General features: G+C 42.8%; 2 protein-coding genes and 1 long non-coding RNA gene across 3 annotated transcripts; 2 read left to right on the top strand and 1 right to left on the bottom strand.

The window, feature by feature from the left end:
- The first annotated feature begins 96 nt into the window (after positions 1-96).
- On the top strand, positions 97-1,365 carry LOC126498153 (olfactory receptor 5A1-like). The gene is given in 2 exon segments (XM_050136498.1): positions 97-931; positions 934-1,365. Coding segments are annotated over 2 exon segments (963 nt in total). The 5' UTR covers positions 97-400.
- A 5,301-nt stretch (positions 1,366-6,666) lies between these two features.
- LOC126498273 (uncharacterized) lies at positions 6,667-9,210 on the bottom strand. Its single transcript, XR_007590806.1, has 4 exons — positions 9,100-9,210; positions 8,770-8,964; positions 8,149-8,393; positions 6,667-7,147 (listed from the first exon to the last, which is right to left on the bottom strand). It is a non-coding gene; the product is annotated as an uncharacterized lncRNA (long non-coding RNA).
- Positions 8,384-16,689, top strand: LOC126498271 (macrophage-expressed gene 1 protein-like). Its single transcript, XM_050136727.1, has 2 exons — positions 8,384-8,566; positions 8,839-16,689. Exon 2 carries the CDS (start codon positions 8,899-8,901, stop codon positions 11,011-11,013), a length of 2,115 nt encoding a protein of 704 aa, XP_049992684.1. The 5' UTR covers positions 8,384-8,566; positions 8,839-8,898; the 3' UTR covers positions 11,014-16,689.
- The last annotated feature ends 2,071 nt before the right edge of the window (positions 16,690-18,760 follow it).

Genomic DNA, 18,760 nt, shown 5'->3' on the forward strand with positions numbered 1-18,760 from the left:
CTCTTTAAAAAGAAAAGAATACATGTCTATATCTAAGTGATTTAATAGTGCAACATTTGGAGTAATTCAGAAGAAGAGAAAGATTGTCAACCCAAGTACCACTAATAAGTAACTCCCTCCATTATCATGGTGTTGCTACTGACAATAAGGTGATGATTCAGATAATGTGATTACTATCTTGACATATTTTGCATTAACAAGTTCATCAGATAAGTAGTACGGTGACCTCCATACACTGTGGAAGGGAATTCTGCATCAGACATAAGATGTTTATTTTGGGGGATGTCTTCTGGTTGTAGGAGTCTATGATTCTTTGACAAAGCAGAGGAGTTTCTTCACTTGGATTTTGGTTGACCCCAGGAGTCTATCTCTGGGACTTTGAAGACAGCGGAGCTGATACATGGCTGTGGGAAGAAACATTAGCATGGTGACCAATTTCATCCTTTTGGGATTTTTAGAGCATCCCCAGCTGCAGGTTGTCCTTTTTGTGTTGTTTCTGGGGATCTACGTGGTGACCATGGCTGGGAACCTGGGCCTCATTGTCCTGATCAGAATGGACTCACACCTCCACTCCCCCATGTACTTCTTCCTTAGCAACTTGTCCTTTGTTGATGTCTCATACACTTCCTCCATAGCCCCTAAGATGCTCTGTGATTTCTTTAGGGAGCAGAAGGCCATCTCCTTTGTAGGCTGTGCCACACAGTTTTTCTTCTTTATCGGAATGGGAGGCACTGAGTGCTGTCTTCTGGCAGCCATGGCATATGACAGATATGCTGCTATTGCCAATCCTCTACTCTATCCATCCATCATGTCACCCAGCACCTGCGTGGGTATGGCCATCACAGCATACACAGGAGGGCTCCTCACTGGCTTGGTCCAAACCAGCTCCATATTCCAGCTTCATTTCTGTAGGTCTCGGATCATTAACCATTTTTTTTCTGTGATTTGCCACCCCTGATGTCCTTGTCTTGCTCTAGTACTTTTCTCAGTCAAGTAGTAAATTTTCTGGTTGTGTGTACAGTTGGTGGGGCATCAGCCCTGGTTGTCTTGATCTCCTATGGCTACATCATTGCTGCTGTCATGAAGATTCATTCAAGCCATGGGCGGATGAAGGCTTTCAACACCTGCGCTTCTCATCTAACTACAGTGATTCTTTTCTTTGGTTCTGGTCTCTTCTCATACCTCCATTCTAGTGCTGGCTACTGTCAGGACAAAAATAAGGTGGTGTCCATGTTCTATGGTGCAGTGATCCCCATGTTGAACCCTATCATCTATAGTCTGAGAAACAAGGAGATCAAAGAAGCATTGAAGAAACTCAAGGAGAGGAAGAAGCAGATGTCCTGTCTCTGTCCTACAGTTCCTTAGGTAAAAAGCAGAACAAAAACCAATGTAAGCCTTTTGTTAAATATAAATACTAAAATAATAGCGTGACTCAGAAAATTGGTAGTAAGTTAAAGAAACTGTTTCAAAGGCTAGAGATTTAGCTCAGTGGTTAAGAGCACTGACTACTAATTCCCAGCAACCACATGGTGGCTTACAACCACCTATAATGAGATCTGGTGCCATCTTCTGGCCTGCAGAGACACATGCAGGCAGAATACTGTATACATAATAAATAAATAAATCTTAAGAAAAAGAAACAATTTCAAGAAAAACCTTCTACACCATATTGACAAATCTACTGGAAGATTGTACTTAATGGATTTTTTTTTACTTTACTTTCTTTTCATGGACTAATGTTAGATTTAAAATTTGGTCACTTGGAAAGTAAAATAAATATGGTTTTGATGGTATTCCTCTACCATAGAGTACCAGGTGCTAAATTCAAGATACCATGTCTTAGGGACATGAGCCAAAACCTCATCATAGGGACATATCATTCATCAATGTCTTCCTAAAAAAATAGTTAAGCATGGTTCTTGCCAATTCACCTACCTCTTGAGATATATTCACTTGCCTTGGATTACACCTATCCAAGAGTTGGCATTAATCAGAAATACTGATTTTGGATTAGGAACTCAAGAGTTGCCACTGACATGAATTCAACAATGATGACTTGGAGGCGGTAGAGTAATAGGGTACCTGTAAACTATACCTAGAAAGAGTCAAGGATAATGGGTGTGCAGTCATAAAGACCATGGAGACCAGACACAAGGAGCTAAGACCACCATAATGTGTATCTACGTGGTCATGATGAGGAAAGAGCAGGCCCTACACCGAGGTATCCTGGGGATACCTGTAGTCAAGAATAGTAATTAATATGACCCAATGCAAAATTATAAATTTGCCTAAATATTATAGGATATTTTGGGGGAATTTTTTTAAATACTTAGTTGAGTTCTCAACCATGGATTTTGTAGATGGTAAGCCAGCTCGTGGTGCTACACAGAATATTAGAAATGGGTTAGATCAATATGTAAGAGCTAGCCAATAAGAGGCTGGAACTAATGGGCCAGGCAGTGTTTAAAAGAATACAGTTTCAGCCGGGCAATGGTGGCACAAGCCTTTAATCCCAGCACTCGGGAGGCAGAGGCAGGCGGATCTCTGTGAGTTCGAGACCAGCCTGGTCTACAGAGCTAGTTCCAGGACAGGCTCCAAAGCCACAGAGAAACCCTATCTCGAAAAACCAAAAAAAAAAAAAAAATACAGTTTCCGTGTAATTATTTCAGGTATAAAGCTAGCCTTGCGGGCAGCCGGGTGCCAGAAATGCAGCCCACAGCTCCCTACAACAACCCAATGCAAAATTATAAATTTGCCTAAATATTATAGGATATTTTGGGGGAATTTTTTAAATACTCAATTGAGTTCTCAACCATAGATTTTGTAGATGGTGCCATGTTACAATATCAAAAGCTTAGACATAGTTGTAAACAGAATGGCATGAGGTTCATGTCTAAAGTCTTGTGACCAGATATGACTAGCCGGAAAAGAAGAACTTCTCAGAGACATTCTGATTTCATATCTACTCACGAGATCGGTTTTCACTCTCAACCTTATATGGCTATGAGTTCGTGTCCTGTCTGCAGCCTCTCTGAACTCTGATGTCAGGCTTTCTTCCTGTGTTAATAGCCATGCCTCAGTTTCCACGTTTTCTCTAAGAAGTGCCACCACTCCAGTGATGTTCTCATTCTAGAGCACGATCTGAAATAAGATATCTGTGTTAGACAGTTTGCTGCAGAGTGTCACTAAAATCATCTTCAACCATGTTTTTCAAGATAATTCTAGAGTAAATAGTAAATGAAGTCTTGTTTCTTTAATGACTGTGTAAATAAACCATCGTGAGCTGCAACAACCAACTCTAAAGCACATCTGTCCTGGTGATCACTATTCTGCATAGGACTCTTGTATTCCAGTGTTCTCATTTAATCATCTCTATGCCTTGCTGAATGATTAGCAATATCTATGGGGGGAAAATAGTCAGGATGTTCTTCTGTCAAGTCTTCCTTGACAGACCAGGTAATCACTATGGAATATATTCTTATAAAATACTATAGGAACCCCTAAACTCCATCTGACAAGGTATTTTTCCTGATAGTCTTCTCCTAAGTTGTTAGTATCCATGCCTAAGCCACCCTTCATTCTTTCTTCCAAAGCACTGGGCAGATCCTTCCACAAACTATGTGCTTAATGTCTGTTTGATAAACAATCAAATTCAAGTTTACCTGGTAGGTAATCTAGAGATGTGAAACTAAAGGAAGGGAATGGCTATTATCAGAAGCCTATGATGTGCCAGGAATTATATACAGTTTGTTTAAAAGTTGATCCAATAACATGCACAATTCTCTTTGTTAAAAAATTCAGGACTGGATAGATGGTTCAGGGCTTAACAGTGCTTGCGGTTCTTTCAGAGAATCCAAGTAGAGAGTACTTCAGGGGTTATTACAGGCTAGGAAGGGAAGAGGGAATGATAGATAAAGGAAGTTAGATAATAAGTCAAATAGAAGGAAGTTATAGTTTCCCACAGCATGTGTGGAGTTGGCAGTAATTTATGTCTTACTCCCTTTTATTGAAAACACAAACACAAAGCAATGATATCTTTTGAAAGGATAAAATTTTAATAGCCCGTTTTATTTATTACAAATTATGAATATGCAGCAAACTATCATACAGTACCTCATAAAAATGCATAGTTACTATGTGCCAATTAAAACATAAAGACAACTAAATACCAAGAGCTTAGGATAAACCAGTGGCTATTTAGATATAATCATTAAGCAACATTTAAGTTATGTAAACCCAGTGTCCTAGCCTTGGACTTCCAACATGAGTTTCAGATGCCTCTCAGTTCCCTAAGCAGACCTTTGCAAGGTTAGGTTATAGATGTTGATCCCTCATTGAACGGTTTTTCACAAATCATTTCACAGATAATGGTCACACCTTTGGACAGTCTGGTTGTGGACACTTCAGGAGTGAGTGCTGGCCCCAACTCTGGCTATCCTCTTTAGAGGTCATGTCATAGAGTTTGAGTCTTATCAATTGGTAGTCCTTCACAGACCCAAGTCATGAATCTATGTGGGTCACACCTCAGCTGCCTTCAGGGGGGGACAGGTTCCAATTCTGTTCTTACTCCTGTGTGGTCCCTTGCAAGACCAGATTCAGATTCTGGTCTTCACTATTAGTTTGACAATGCTGGCCCTGGCCCTAGGCAGCTGCCTGATGTCTGGCATACTGATGCTCAGCAGCTGAATCTGTGCTACCCCGCAGACTCCAGCCAGGTTTCTACCTCACTGAATACTATGCAGTTCTGATGTGAAGTTCCCTCCTGTGGTCTAGAGTAATTATGGATACTCTAGCTTTTAACTCTGCCGAAACTTTTAGTCTGGGCCTGCCAAGCCAGGACTCAGCAGGAGTCTTTGTAACCTGGTGTCTTGCTGTTGATTTGGTAGAGGGTTGAGTGGAGAGGGTTTTGGAGTCTTTTCTAATATTCAGTGCAATGTTTCTTGTCATTCTTTTCTCTTTAAATGTCTGTTTTGGGGAGTATAGCATCAGTTTTCTGAGGCCCTCTGTTTTAGGCCACAGCTCCAACTACACTCTTAGTGAGAAAGGAAGGCCAGTTCCCTAGACCATGCAAATCCATCCAGGACAGACTGGATTCTTCATGTTCTGTTTTGTAAGTCTCCTTTTTTTTTTTTTTTTTTTTTTTTTTTTTTTTACTGTGAGGTTAAATTAGATTTCTTGCAATCAGCTATCTTCTGGAAACTGCCCTAGCTTTTGATATGACTGCACAGAGACATTTCGCATCAGCATTCTCTTCCTACCCACCATAATAAAAGGGGCTGCGCACCCACTGGGTTCTTCTTTTAGTAGACAAGCAGTCCTGGTGGGAGAACTCCCTCTAAGGGGAAGGAGTGGACCAGGCAAGTCCTAGGACATCGGGTTAAGAGACTGAAAGGAGAAAATGTCACTGTCTCACTGGTACATCCTCCATAGTCCAGACTGGAGTTTACTCCATGGACTGCGGAAGTCCCAGCTCCTTGCTTTGTGTGCTGAGTTTCTGATGGGTCTTTTAGATTCCCGTGGAACACATAAACATGGGATAATCCTGGCGCATGAAATTATCCCAGATGGATGATAGAATAAAGGGGTTGGGAACATCTGATCCGGTCCCAAGCCTGCACAGGATGAACATCACACATGAATCACGGCTCCTCATGACATGGAGTCAGAAGCTTGTCCGTGGTCACACAGATGTGGCTTCCGGTTCGTGGCTTGGTAGAGGAAGTGAAAGTGCCTTTCAGCACCTTAGTGTCCCTCGTGCAGAAGCACCGCTTCTCTCTGCCTGAGGCCAGAGTTTAGTGTGTAGCCCCGGGCATTTCCTCACCCACAAGGACCAGCCTGAAAGAGTATGCTCTTGTACACAGAAGTCAATGCAAGAGAGCAGAGGAAATTGTTGGTGGAAGGGGAAAAGCAGGAAAATGCCTGTTAAGAACCAACTTACTGTCCTGGTGTGCAGATGGAGGTTGCGCCCTAAATTTCCCACCTTTTACACGAATTAAAAACACAGCTCACTGAGCAAAAGAATCACGGAGTCCATAGGCATTCAACACATTCGGGCATATGGAAACTCCGAAAGAGATTTGTTTCTTTTTTAAAAGTTATGCATTTCTTGATTATTTTACTGAGCATCGTTTGGCAGTTACGACATACTTTTTTGATAAATGGGTGAGAAATGCTCATCATTAGAAGCTAAAACATATAAAAACAAAGTTGATAAGAAAAATTCAAAGCCATTGAATAATTCTTACCAACCAGATGTTACTACCATCAATGGGTTGGTGTAGATGCTTCTTGTAGTAGATATTTGTAAATATCTGGTAACACCGAATGATTTCAGTATTATTTAATGTGTTATTAAAATTGTTTGAAAGAATTATGCTGTAGGGTTGGAGATAGGGCTCAGCAGTTAGGAGGGCTTGCTGTGTTCCCAGAATTCTGAGTTTGGTTCCTAGCACTCGGGTCAGGCAGCTCATAACCATTTGTAACTCCAGTTTGATGGGATCTGACATATTCTTCTAGCCTTCATGGTACACACACACACACACACACACACACAAAGAGAGAGAGAGAGAGAGAGAGAGAGAGAGAGAGAGAGAGAGAGAGAGAGAAATAAATCATTTTAAAAGAATTGTGTTTTCTATAAAATGTTTTTATTTTTAGGGTGGGTTGGAGGGAAGATGGGGAGGAGCAGGAAGAGGGGAGGGAGGAGGAACTGTGGTTGGTATGTAAAATGAATTTAAAAAATTAAATTTTTGTATTTATTTTTCTAAAATTTAACTATTTTACTAGCATGTATCAATTATCCATAATGGGATTCATCTTGGCGTCTTCGTGCATAATATATTTTGATTATATTCACTTCTCCTTGACTTCTCTTGTCCTTGTCCTACTAAAACATTTTGCTATATAACCCTTGATGAATTCCATGGCTATATTAATTTTCACTTCCTATGCCAAAATTGAGAAGGAAGACTGTAGCAAAAAAAAAAGGCAGACATTAAGTGTTTAGAAACATCTAGATTTAGAACTGCCTACATTGACCTCGCTGCGATTCTTCTTTCAAAAGAGTGAGCAACAAAGAATGAGAAATTGCTTGTCTGTCTCCAGATGAATGTAGGAGGGAGAGTATTCCACTTCCAGCCAGCCATGCCTGAAACAGTTTGAAGAGAAGGACTCAAATACAGAATCATGACAGCTACTTCTATGCTCAGTTTTCTGATTCTGGCCTCCCTCTCTTGAGGTATTAGCATATAACCATCCAATTACAAGCTAAGGAACAGTGTCCTCGGAGGTCCCCGAGTTTTCCAGCTAATCATAGCTTAGACATTGTTAACGAACAGTCTTTTTTGTTGATTGGTATAAGTCAGTTTCCCTAATCAGGGTTCTGTGGCATGAACAGAGCCATACTGTGGTAGTTCTGTATTTACAGAACACCATTATGGTTTCAACAGTGACCAGAGAAACTCGTCTGTGAAGACCAGGAACAGAACTTCTAAACTCTCATTTAGTTTCATTCCTTCTAAACTCTCTCCTCTGCTATATCAGTGATGACCCAACATTAATCATTTCCCCGAAAACTTCGAGTCATATAGGTAACAACATTGATCTATAAATTGAAACATGGCTGCATGTTGGTTATGGTATGCTTTGGGGAGCCATGACGGTGCAATTCAAACTGTTTTTGGCTTCTCTATAGTCCCTGAATACTAGTTAATGTACAAAGACACATTTTAATTTTCCTAAATAACTCATAGAAATGAACTTCCTTTAATCCTGATCCTTGATCACTGGGTCTGATGTATCTCTAAATCATTCATTTAACAGAACTGGCATCAGCACAGAGAGAGATGGGGAAGGACATAAAACTATGTTCTCCAAATGATATAAAGATAAATTTTAATTTCTTTAATTTTGTAAGGAAGAGTCACACTTATTTTTATACACCTACAGTGGGTTGGAAAACTTAAAAGTACAAAATGTACACTTGCAAATTAAATATACACAAAAAGGTATGTGTTTGTACACAGGCACACATACTTCTTGGTCACTCTATGTTTTTGAAAAATTAAAACTGAGATAATAGAGTGGCTGTTGTCTTCTTTGTGATATTTTTATCTGAAAGGAAACAAGGTCACTCACTCACTCACTCACATGAAATGCTTAGGGCAAGTCAGACTGAAGTGTCCCAGGATACTGCAAACAGAATTGTCTTCATTCTTTATCTCAGCCCCAGATAACATCATACACACACCAAAACAGGAGGGCTTGTAGCGATGAGACATCACAAAACGTGCGTGCACGCTACTCTCCCCCCTTTCTTCTGAGAGGACAGCCTCCAGTCTCAGTAAGCCAATGAGAAATCTAAGGCTTGTCCACGAGGTAGAAATACCCTGTACCTGGTGGAGATAAAAGCATGTCAAGAAGGGCAAATGTTGCTACTGACCTCTTCATAGTCAGCAAAAGAATCTGGCACTGGAGACTGACAAGAGAACAGAACAGTGAGCCAAGTTTGGAACAAGGCCAAGAGAGCGAACAAAAAGCCAAAATAGGCTCCCCAGGAAAAGAACAGGTGAGATGTGGGATCTGCTGCTTCTGAGGATGCATTACCGCAGAGTGAACAGCTTGGTTGGAGAAAACGGGTGGGAAGTATACACAGTATGTGTTCACTTGTATGTTATACTATATTTTGTTGCATGCTCAAGTGATCGTTAGTCTTCCAACCAACTATCCTTTGCCAATTTTTCAGCTAACACAGGCTGAAGAGCAACTTACGGTTTCAGGAGAATTGTTAAAATTTCAAGCGACTACTGTTTAAGCAATTGCTTTCTTTCTGTCTTTCAGTTTGCCCCAGGCTCTCTGGTGGATGTCCAGGACTAGTGTGTGACTGGGGCTATCTTCACCATGAACAGCTTCATTGTCACAGCCCTCATCTGGACCACAGTAGCATGTGCTGAAGAAGACAAGCTCCTAGGAGAGACCAGTGAAACTAGTTTTCGAAAGTGCCAACAGGCTTTCAATATACCAGTTCTGGAAGTGCTACCTGGAGGGGGCTGGGATAATCTGAGAAACATAGACATGGGACGGGTGATGGACTTGACATACACCAACTGTAAGACCACAGAAGATGGACAGTACATCATCCCCGATGAAGTCTTTACTATTCCTCAGAAAGAGAGCAACCTGGACATGAACTCAGAAATCCTGGACTCCTGGGTGAATTACCGCAGCACCACCTCAGCTTCCATCAACATGGGGCTCGATTTTCCTTTCAAAGTCAACGGCAAGTTCTCTTCTGAGTTCCAAAGGATGAAGACCCTTCAAGTGAAAGACCATGCTGTAACTACAAGAGTTCAGGTGAGAAATTTGGCCTACACAGTGAAAAACAACCCAAGTTCAGAACTCACCTTGGGATTTAAGAAAGAGCTCATGGAAATATGTGACCATCTAGAGAAAAACCAGACAAAGATGGCCACCTACCTGGCAGAACTGTTGGTCCTCAACTATGGCACACACGTAATCACCAGTGTGGATGCTGGGGCTGCACTCATTCAGGAGGACCACATAAGGTCCTCCTTCCTTAAGAACCACAAGGGAAACCATGTCGCTGTGACCACCTCTGCTGGAATCACTTTCGCAAAGGCTGTGAACTTCAACCCTGAAGCAGGCTTTGATTACCAAAATAGCTTTACCACAGGCTACCTTGCTAACAGAACCAACTCCAGGATGCAGAGCATCGGAGGGGCTCCATACTACCCAGGCATCACCTTAGAAACCTGGCAGAATGGCATGGCTAACCACTTGGTGGCAGTAGACCGATCTGGTTTGCCTCTGCATTTCTTCATCAAGCCTAACAAGCTGCCTGGTTTTCCATACCACTTGGTGGAGAAGCTATCGAAGACAGTGGAAACTGCCGTGAGAAACTACTACAACTTTAACACATACCCAGGCTGCACAAATGTTGATTCCCCCAACTTCAATTTTCAAGCCAATACAGATGATGGCTCCTGTGACGGTAAGGTAGCCAACTCTCCCTTCGGAGGGGTTTATCAGGTGTGTCAACAACTCTCGTACAGTTCACTAATTCTCTGCCAAAAGTTGGAACAGAAGAATCCACTCACTGGTGATTTCTCCTGTCCCTCTGGATACAGTCCTGTCCATTTACTGACTCAGACCCATGAGGAGGGTTACAGGGACACAGATTGCAGACTGAAGTGTACCCTCAAGATCTTCTGTAAGAAAGTGTGTGAAAATGTATTCAAAGTGGCTAAGGCTGAATTCAGGGCTTATTGGTGTGTGGCCAGTAGTCAAGTATCCCAAAACTCAGGACTTCTCTTTGGGGGAGTCTTCACTGACAAGAGCATCAACCCTGTGACAAATGAACAGTCATGCCCATCTGGGTACCTTTCACTGAGTCTGTTACAGAACCTCAAGGTATGTGTTTCTATGGATCATGAGTTGGGGCATAAGTTTTCAATCCCCTTTGGTGGGTTCTTCAGTTGCACAAAGGGGAACCCGTTGGTTAATTCTTCAACATCCAGAGACTTAGGGGAATCATTTCTGCAAAAGTGTCCTGGGGGCTTCAGCCAACAGCTAGCTGTTATCAATGATGGCTGCCAAGTGTCCTATTGTGTCAAGGCTGGCATCTTTACAAAAGATTCCCTAGCTCCTGTTAGGCTACCACCTTACACTCAGCGTCCGCTCATGAGTCAGTCTGACACCAGCTCTAATGAAGAGACGAGTAGCTATAGTGCCGAACCCTGGATTAAGGACTCCTACACTCAGCAGTGGAAGCTAGAGAAGCCATCGGGACTGTTCAGCCGTAGCACTTCAGGAGGAACCATTGCTGGAATCACAGTTGGGGCTATCCTGGCAGTAGGCGTTTTCATTGCCATGGCCATCTATGGCCACCGGAGGTCTAAGAAGAGTGAATACAAAGTAACTTCAAAAATGTCTTTTCCTTCCTTTGCAAGAACTAGAGCCACTCCTGATGGAGTGCAGGATCCAACTCCAGCTTAATTCTTCCCGAAAGGAACAGTTTCTCTCACCTCCAAGCATGGGTTCAAGCATTTCTTTTACTCCTTTCTCCTTCACCTCTGCCTTCCTAAGGAGTAAAATGAGAGCTGCAATAAAAAGACAGTTTTATAATGCTGTGACTGTGTTCATGTCTCTGCACTGGGGACTAAAGGATCAATGTGAACAAGGTAGGGGAAGAAAGATTTCAACTAATTCAGCAAAAGCCAGCCCTGGTTCCCAGCCATAATGGGAGCATGCATTCCCAACAAGGCACAGGTTACCCCCACCTGAATCTCTGTATGTGAAAAGAGATAGGCCAGAGAGCAACAAGAGCTTTGGGATGAAACTGCATTTAGTCTGAAGTCGACAGAAGTTTCCAATTTGTCTGTCAGAAGATGTTACCATCCCTGTATCTTGTTTAGGGTTTTATGCTCCCAGAGGCAGTCAGGACTCTGAAAAGACACAGACATGTAGTGATATTTCACTTGTATTTTAATAAATAAAGCATGCCTGAAGTTCAGAGAGTAAAACCGTCACACTGATCAGCCTTACAGACCAGGCAGTGGTGATACACACCGTTAATCCCAGTATAGCCACACTAATTTGCCACAGAAGCCGGCAGTAGTGGTGCACACCTTTAATCCCAGCACTAGAGAGGACTATACAATGGGAGGAGACAGCTCTCACACACAGTCTCATTCTGAGATTCCTGGAGACAGGATCACTATTTCGGACTGAGGTAGAGGTAAGAGCCAGTGACTGACTCGTTTGCTTTTCTGACCTTCAGGCAAACATTATTTATTAAAATACAAATACCAAGCCCATTTTCTATGTCTGCCCTACAGTTAGGATTTCCTTTGCCCAGATCAGTTTTAGACTTCTGAATAGTGTCAACAAACCTTCAGGAAATATTTTAACTTACAAACTTCTCATATGAGGTCAGAAGCAAAAGGGTGGTGGGAAACTGGAAATAAATCAAGACACATAAAAAACTCAAGAGGACTCCAATGTTCCAGGAACTGGCTGATTTCTTCTCGCTGGCCTCAGACAGACGTTGAAAGGGACTGTTGTTTAGATAGGTCAATTATTATGGTTTAATCTCCGATGTTACCAAAAATATAACTCTTTCTTCTTCTGTGACTAACACTCACCCTTCATGTCTTCCCACCGCAAGTGTGGGAAAAAATACAGAGACACAAACATACATACACCCCATATTACAAGTCTTTATTTTCCAAGGGGTGAAAAATGCTAAAGTCAAAATAAGCCCCCCACTTAGGTTTACTTCCTCTTTTAAACTAAAACCAAACCCAAAATTCATTATGTCCTGTTCTTTCCGTTTTGGCTTGCTTTCCCTGCTAGACACAGGGCTGATGTGATAAAAAAAAAAAAAAAGTTATGCCGGGCGGTGGTGGTGCACGCCTTTAATCCCAGCACTCGGGAGGCAGAGGCAGGCGGATCTCTGTGAGTTCGAGAACAGCCTGGTCTAGAAGAGCTAGTTCCAGAACAGGAACCAAAAGCTACCGAGAAACCCTGTCTTGAAAATCAAAAGAAAAAAAAAAAGGTTATGTCATTAAGTTAACTGGAAAAGGCCTCAAGAACCACTTGTGACATTTATTTCAATTGAAGAATGACTTTCATGGGATATCTGGCAGGGTACATTATTGACACCTGGCAATAGTTGGGGTTTTGTTCAATTTTAATATCTGATTTGATTCTCTACAACATAGAAATTACTCCACAGCCGCTTCAGAAACTGTACCTATTCACCACAGCACGTGACCAGTGAGCTACCTTCTATGAAAGACCATGTGTTCTCTCCTCACTGTCTACATTCAAGGGCTGTGCACACAGTAGGCCCTCTGGGTGCACAGTAGTCTCAGCCTCTGGGAATGTGGGAAGAATTACTCATTCACTGCAGAGAAGAGTGGAGAGCTGAATTTGAATTCTGCCTCCCTCCTGCCCAGTCAAAGGGGGTTGACTCCATAACCTCTTCACCAAACCTGCCCTTTTCAGTATTAAAATGTTCAATATTAAAACTTTTTCCTCCATGCCTTGTGGATTACTGAGTGAGTTTTGCTTCAGTCAAGCTAAGAATTTGTCTTAAAGTGCTGACTTTCCTCTGTGAATTCTTTAAGGATTACTAAGCCTGTACAGCACAACAGGAGACTCCTAGACCGAAGGCACCAACCTCCCATTGAGACAAAAGTATCTCACTTATATTTCTACTAACAAAGATGCATATAAATATTTGTTAAAATGTATACTGGAAGCCTTCATTACCTTCTTATTGTGTTCTAATCAGTGTTAGAATCATTAAAACTAAACGTTTATTTGAAGGGGAAAACCCACCTGCAAATGATTAAAGACTATACTCCATCGTAGTCACGTGAAGTCACTTTCAAGAAGTTGGTATTCAGGACCTGAGACTTGAATCAGCAGCTGAGAGCACTTGCTGCTTTCTGAAATTGTATTCCTAACACTCACACAGCAGCTCACAACCCTCCACAACTCCAGTCCCAGGGGACCCACTTCAGGCAAAATACTCTTACACATAAAATCAAAACAAATTAATATTAAGAAGAAGTTAACATTTCTAGCTTTCAAGATAACCATTTTCCCACAAATTCACACTCCTTTCCCTTGCCATGTGGTCTGTTTAATTGGGAGGAACCTAGACACGGGCCAGGTCAAATGTGTGGGTAGAAGAGATGCTGAGATTTTTAGAAAATAAAGGGGGTTTCCCTTTATCTAGCTAGTCGGACTGAGGTTGCTCACACATAGAGGAAGTAATCCACATGCTTCTGAGACAGGTGCCAAAGCACTTCTACAAAAGCAGGCCCTTCGGAGTAACCACAGTTTGCGCTTGTTCATTTGCAGTTCATTGTTCTGCAATACACCTCATGAGCACCAGGGGGCGATGTCCTCTCGTAGAGCAACACCAAGAACTTCAGAGCACAGCAGTTACAAATGGAACACCTGACCTCTGGACCTTCACCAGCCCTCTCCGGGAAACCCCCATTCATATGCTGTTGGTAACAGACAAGCAAAGGGGGCAGCAATTGTTTCTTATGCTCTCACGCTGTTGCATGCCAAGCTCCTCTGAGATAAAAACTTTCCATTTCGGAGGGAAGCTTCTCAAGACACAGAATGTTCTCCAGGGAAAGCAAACATTCCATCTTGTATGTCACACTCATGTCTGGGGGCATCAGGGCAGGCACTCAAGGCAGAAGCTGAAGCAGAGGCCATAGAGGAACGCTGTTCATTACTGTGCTCCCTATGACTTGCTCAGCCACATCAATGTGCATTAACCAAGAAGACGCTCCTCAGGCTCGTCCACAGGCCAGTCTGTTGGGGACATTTTCCTAAGCTGACTTCCCTCTTCCCATGACTCTTGCTTATGTCAAGCTGGAAAAAAAAAAACTCACCAGGACACTCCCTAAGTTTGGGAAATAAACATCTCAAAAGCCCAGTGTCTCTTTCTCTTCCTGCTGCCTATAGATCTAGAACTCTCTGCTGCCCCTCCAACACTATGTCTGCCCGTGTGCAACCATGCTTCCTGGCATGATACTAAACCTCTGAACTGTAAGTCGGCCCCAATTAAATGCTTTCCTTTACAAGAGTTGCTGTGGTCATGGTGTCTCTTCACAGCAACAAAACCCTACGACAACTAGCTATGTATAAATAGAAAGGACTGCTGAGAGACATTCTCAGATAAGTTGAACTGCCTAGAAGAGGCTCAGACCAGCCAAGCTGCCTAGAAGACGCAAGATGATCCCTGAAGAGTCACCTGGAAGGAGTTCACATTACCTGAGCTGGCTGGAAGAGATGGTCTCCAAACTGTTGAGCCCCCTTCTGGCTGTACAGTGTGCTCTGGGTTTCCATCTTCTGTGAGCCTGCCCGTGCTAGGGTAGGCTGTTGGTGATGCAACTGTCTTTGTGTCATTTCTGATTCTAAAAGTAACCCCTCACCCATATTTCCACAAGAAAATGAGAACAAAATACAAACAAACAAACAAACAAACAAAAACCTCACTGGCTCACCAGGAGGTACTTCGGAGGTATCCGAACGTGGTTGGTCACCAGTTCCACATCTGGCATGAGAAACAGGGCTGCACAACATGAGCACGAAGTGGGGCAAGATGGGGAAAAGTAGTTTTGACCAAGTTTGAAACCACAGGGAAGTCGGAGTCTTACGAAAGGAGAGGGGAATGGAACACAAAGGCACGGACTACCACAGATATACCACCCATCTTCAGGGATCAGCGTCTCATGAGGTGTGACGAATCCCACTTGTCATCCCTGGAGTCCCAGGCAGGGAGAACATGGCTGCTGGTGCTGAGACTGTGAAAGGAAAAGCATGGGGTCCCCTGCTTGGCTCAGCAGAGCACACTGGAGCTTCTTTTGAAAGCAAAGTGGCGCTAGGCCCAGGGTTTGCCCTCCTTTAAATCGTGACTATACTCTTATATGTTGGGAAAAGAGAAGAGGCAAGAGATTTCCCCTGACCTTTAGGGGCTTTCTGAGCCCAAGCCTGGGTACTGGGGCCTTAAATGATGTAGGAGGGACACAGGCCACTGATCTTACGTTCAGTGCTCTAGGGGTTAAGAACTGTCCCCAAAGTCACGAAGACCTGTTTCAACACAGATGTGACTCTAGTTCCCATTAACCCAGACCGAGGAATTAGCATAAACACCATGTGAGTGTCTTAGGCATCTCAGCAAGAGGCAAAACTAAAAACTCAGGGAGAGTTACCACCACAAGCTGGGCAAACCACCTCACCACAAACGGCTCTGGTGGAAATAAAAGTATGATGCATAAATCACACATCACACATAGGACACGTCACCAAGAGGAAGCGCTAGCAGGTGCGCCAACGGTGATGTGCATGACATAAATTAAGACTATCCTTAATTTGACCGAGTGGACTATCTCAGCCATAATGTGGAGTCAAGAAGATTCCTACAACTGACTCACAGATCCTGGGCCGTGTGTCCTAGAGATGCTGTAACCTACGTTAGCAGATTCTGCAGATAGGAAAACAGAGACTCAAAGACAGAACTGACTTCCTTAAAGGCACCAGCAGCTTAGTGGCAGAATGAGGAATTGAATCCAGTCTCCAGGTTTCCAGCTAGCTCTGTGTTACTTTGTGTGTGTATTAAGGAAAGAGGCTGCATTCAAGTGTATATGAGTGTGCATGCCTGTGTGGAGGCCAACTGAGGGTATTGGGTAGTCTCTGTCTCTCTCCATCTCCTTCCTTCCTTCCTTCCTTCCTTCCTTCCTTCCTTCCTTCCTTCCTTCCTTCTTTCTTTCTTTCTTTCTTTCTTTCTTTCTTTCTTTCTTTCTTTCTTTCTTATTATTTATTTGAGTCAAGTCTCTGACTGAATCTGATGCTAACCATTTGGACAGGCTGGCTGGCCAGTGAGTTCCAGGCATCTGTTTCCTACCCCTCACTCAGCATTGAGACTAAAGACCTGTGCCCCTCTGCTTCCCAGTCTGACTGATACAATAATGGGTGTCAGGTAGCCAAACCTAGGTCTGTATACTTACATGGCAGACACTCCATTGACAGTCATCTCCCCAACCTACTGTGATATTTTTACACTGTATATGTTGAGTCCTTGTTGTACCTTCCCATGCTAATACCCTTCCTCTCCCTAGACCCGTTCCTATTTCTATAACTTCCTCTTGTGGAGACAAGCCTAGAAAAGCTGAACGACAGGGAGGAGGGTCTTGAAACAGTCTTAGGGACATGGCATGACCAAGGCACTGATGTACTCACGACAGCTGCTTTCGCTAGCACAGGAACTACACAAGACTGAGACAGTAAATATCCAGCCTTAGACGGGGAAGGAGCTCATGGGCCCCACTTGAACTCACCAAGGGAACGAAGGGCAGCTAAGGATTGCAGGAAGAGAGGAAGTAGCTGTCTTTCGTGAAGAAACCACTGGTGAGTTCCTGTGTTGCGGTGAATATTTTTGCTCCCAAGTCCACATAAGTGGCCCTGGTTAAGCTTGGTGGGTCACAAAACAAAGGGAAAAACAGAATAAAAAAGACATAAAATGGGGATGGGAACTTGATGGGGGAGCGGGAGGATTGATGGAAGACAAGAGAGGGTTTAGGGATGAATACAACCAGAATGTGTTATACACGAGTATGACATTGGCAAAGAATAAAACTTTTAAATAAGATAAAGGCCCTGCTAATCTCCTCTTGCCCTGCTTACCTCTGACTCTTCCTGTTCCTGGTGTCTACCCTCCATTCTGTGCATCTACAAGCTTGCTGCTTTTCATAAACGATTGAGGGTTTAGGCTGTTCATCTTTCTGTGTCCACCTAGCTTCAGTACAGCGTTCTCTAGTTCGAGTCATGTTGCTGCAGAGGACACGATCTCGTGCTATCTGAGGAGTTATCGATTTTCTCCATCCACTGAGTGATAGGCATCAGGATTTACTCCGTGTTTTGGTCATGGTGGGGGTGCTGCACAAACATGGGGCACAAGCATCTTGTTGGTATAAAGATTTTATTTCCTTTGTGTGTATACCTGGTCTGCTCAAGAAACTTCAAATTTCTTGAGAAGTATCCATGCTATTTTCCATATAGCTGTACTAACTTCTATTCTCACTAATAGTGCTAGTTTTGTTTTTTTGTTTTGTTTTGTTTTTTGTTTTCTTTTACTTTTGGGGGCCCACCAGCCAGCTCCCAAATAAACACCTGGAGGCTTGTTCTTACTTATGAATGCTCGGTCTTAGCTTGGTTTGCTTTTAGTCAGCTTTTCTAACTTAAATTAGCTGTTTCTTTTTAGTTATATTTTGCCTCTGGGACTTTGACCTTTCTTTATTCTATATATTTCAAAACATATCGATTGTAATAAATGAAAAAAATCATTTAATAGAAACACTGACTGTTATTCTGAATTTTCTTTTGTATTACCTGATGATAAAACAATTATGGAATTATGAAACCTAACAACAGTTAACTCAGAGAAACCCAAAGCCATTCAATCACATCTTTTGAATCTTCCTCAAATAAGAAGTCACATAGCAAGAAAGGTATGATAAGTAAGAAAGGAAAACAATAAAATTCTGTGCTGAGCTCTTCAGGCCAAGGTCCTGTTTCCTGGTGAAGGAAGATACAACAGACCTTTCACGGTAGACTCATCACTCAGAAGCCTGAAGAAAAGTGGGGAGGAAAGAGCTAGTCACACTTGCTCAAGCTTTGTATACTTGAGTTTGCAGGGGAGATGAAAAGGAAGCAGTTGGGGAGGGAGAGCAGCAAGTAAAGCACTAACAAGTGTGAGGCCAGAATTCCCACCCCCAGGACCTGCATTGAGGCTGAGAGGATGTGGCAGCTCATCTGTAATCCTAGCGTGCAGGAGCCAGAGACAGGGGTCATCACAGCCAACTGGCTAACTGGCGTAGCAAGAACAGTGAACTGTGGGTTCAAAGGAAACCGTGCCTCAATACTGACTAAGTAGAGAGCAAGTGAGGAAAGGACTTGAAGTCAGCTCCAGGCCTCTACACACATATTTCCACACAACACACAAACACACATACATACATATGAAAAAATAAGGGTAAGGGTGTCCTACCATTCTGACTTTTGCAACAATATTAAATCTGACATTGGCTATTGCGCAATAGCACCTACAATGAATGTCTGGCCAACAACAGATATTCAGTTCTGTTTACCTCACAGAGCAACGAAACAGGTCTCCATTGGAATGTTATGGAAATCTATATTGAGACTGTGCTGA

This window comes from Alexandromys fortis, unplaced genomic scaffold (genome assembly GCF_014885135.2).
Source record: "Alexandromys fortis isolate MF-2015 unplaced genomic scaffold, M_Fortis_MF-2015_v1.1 scaffold_3, whole genome shotgun sequence".
NCBI classification, from domain to species: domain Eukaryota; kingdom Metazoa; phylum Chordata; class Mammalia; order Rodentia; family Cricetidae; genus Alexandromys; species Alexandromys fortis.

Bases quoted from the DNA above. Each gene is read 5' to 3' on its own strand.
- LOC126498271 (XM_050136727.1), top strand. From the start codon at position 8,899: ATGAACAGCTTCATTGTCACAGCCCTCATCTGGACCACAGTAGCATGT.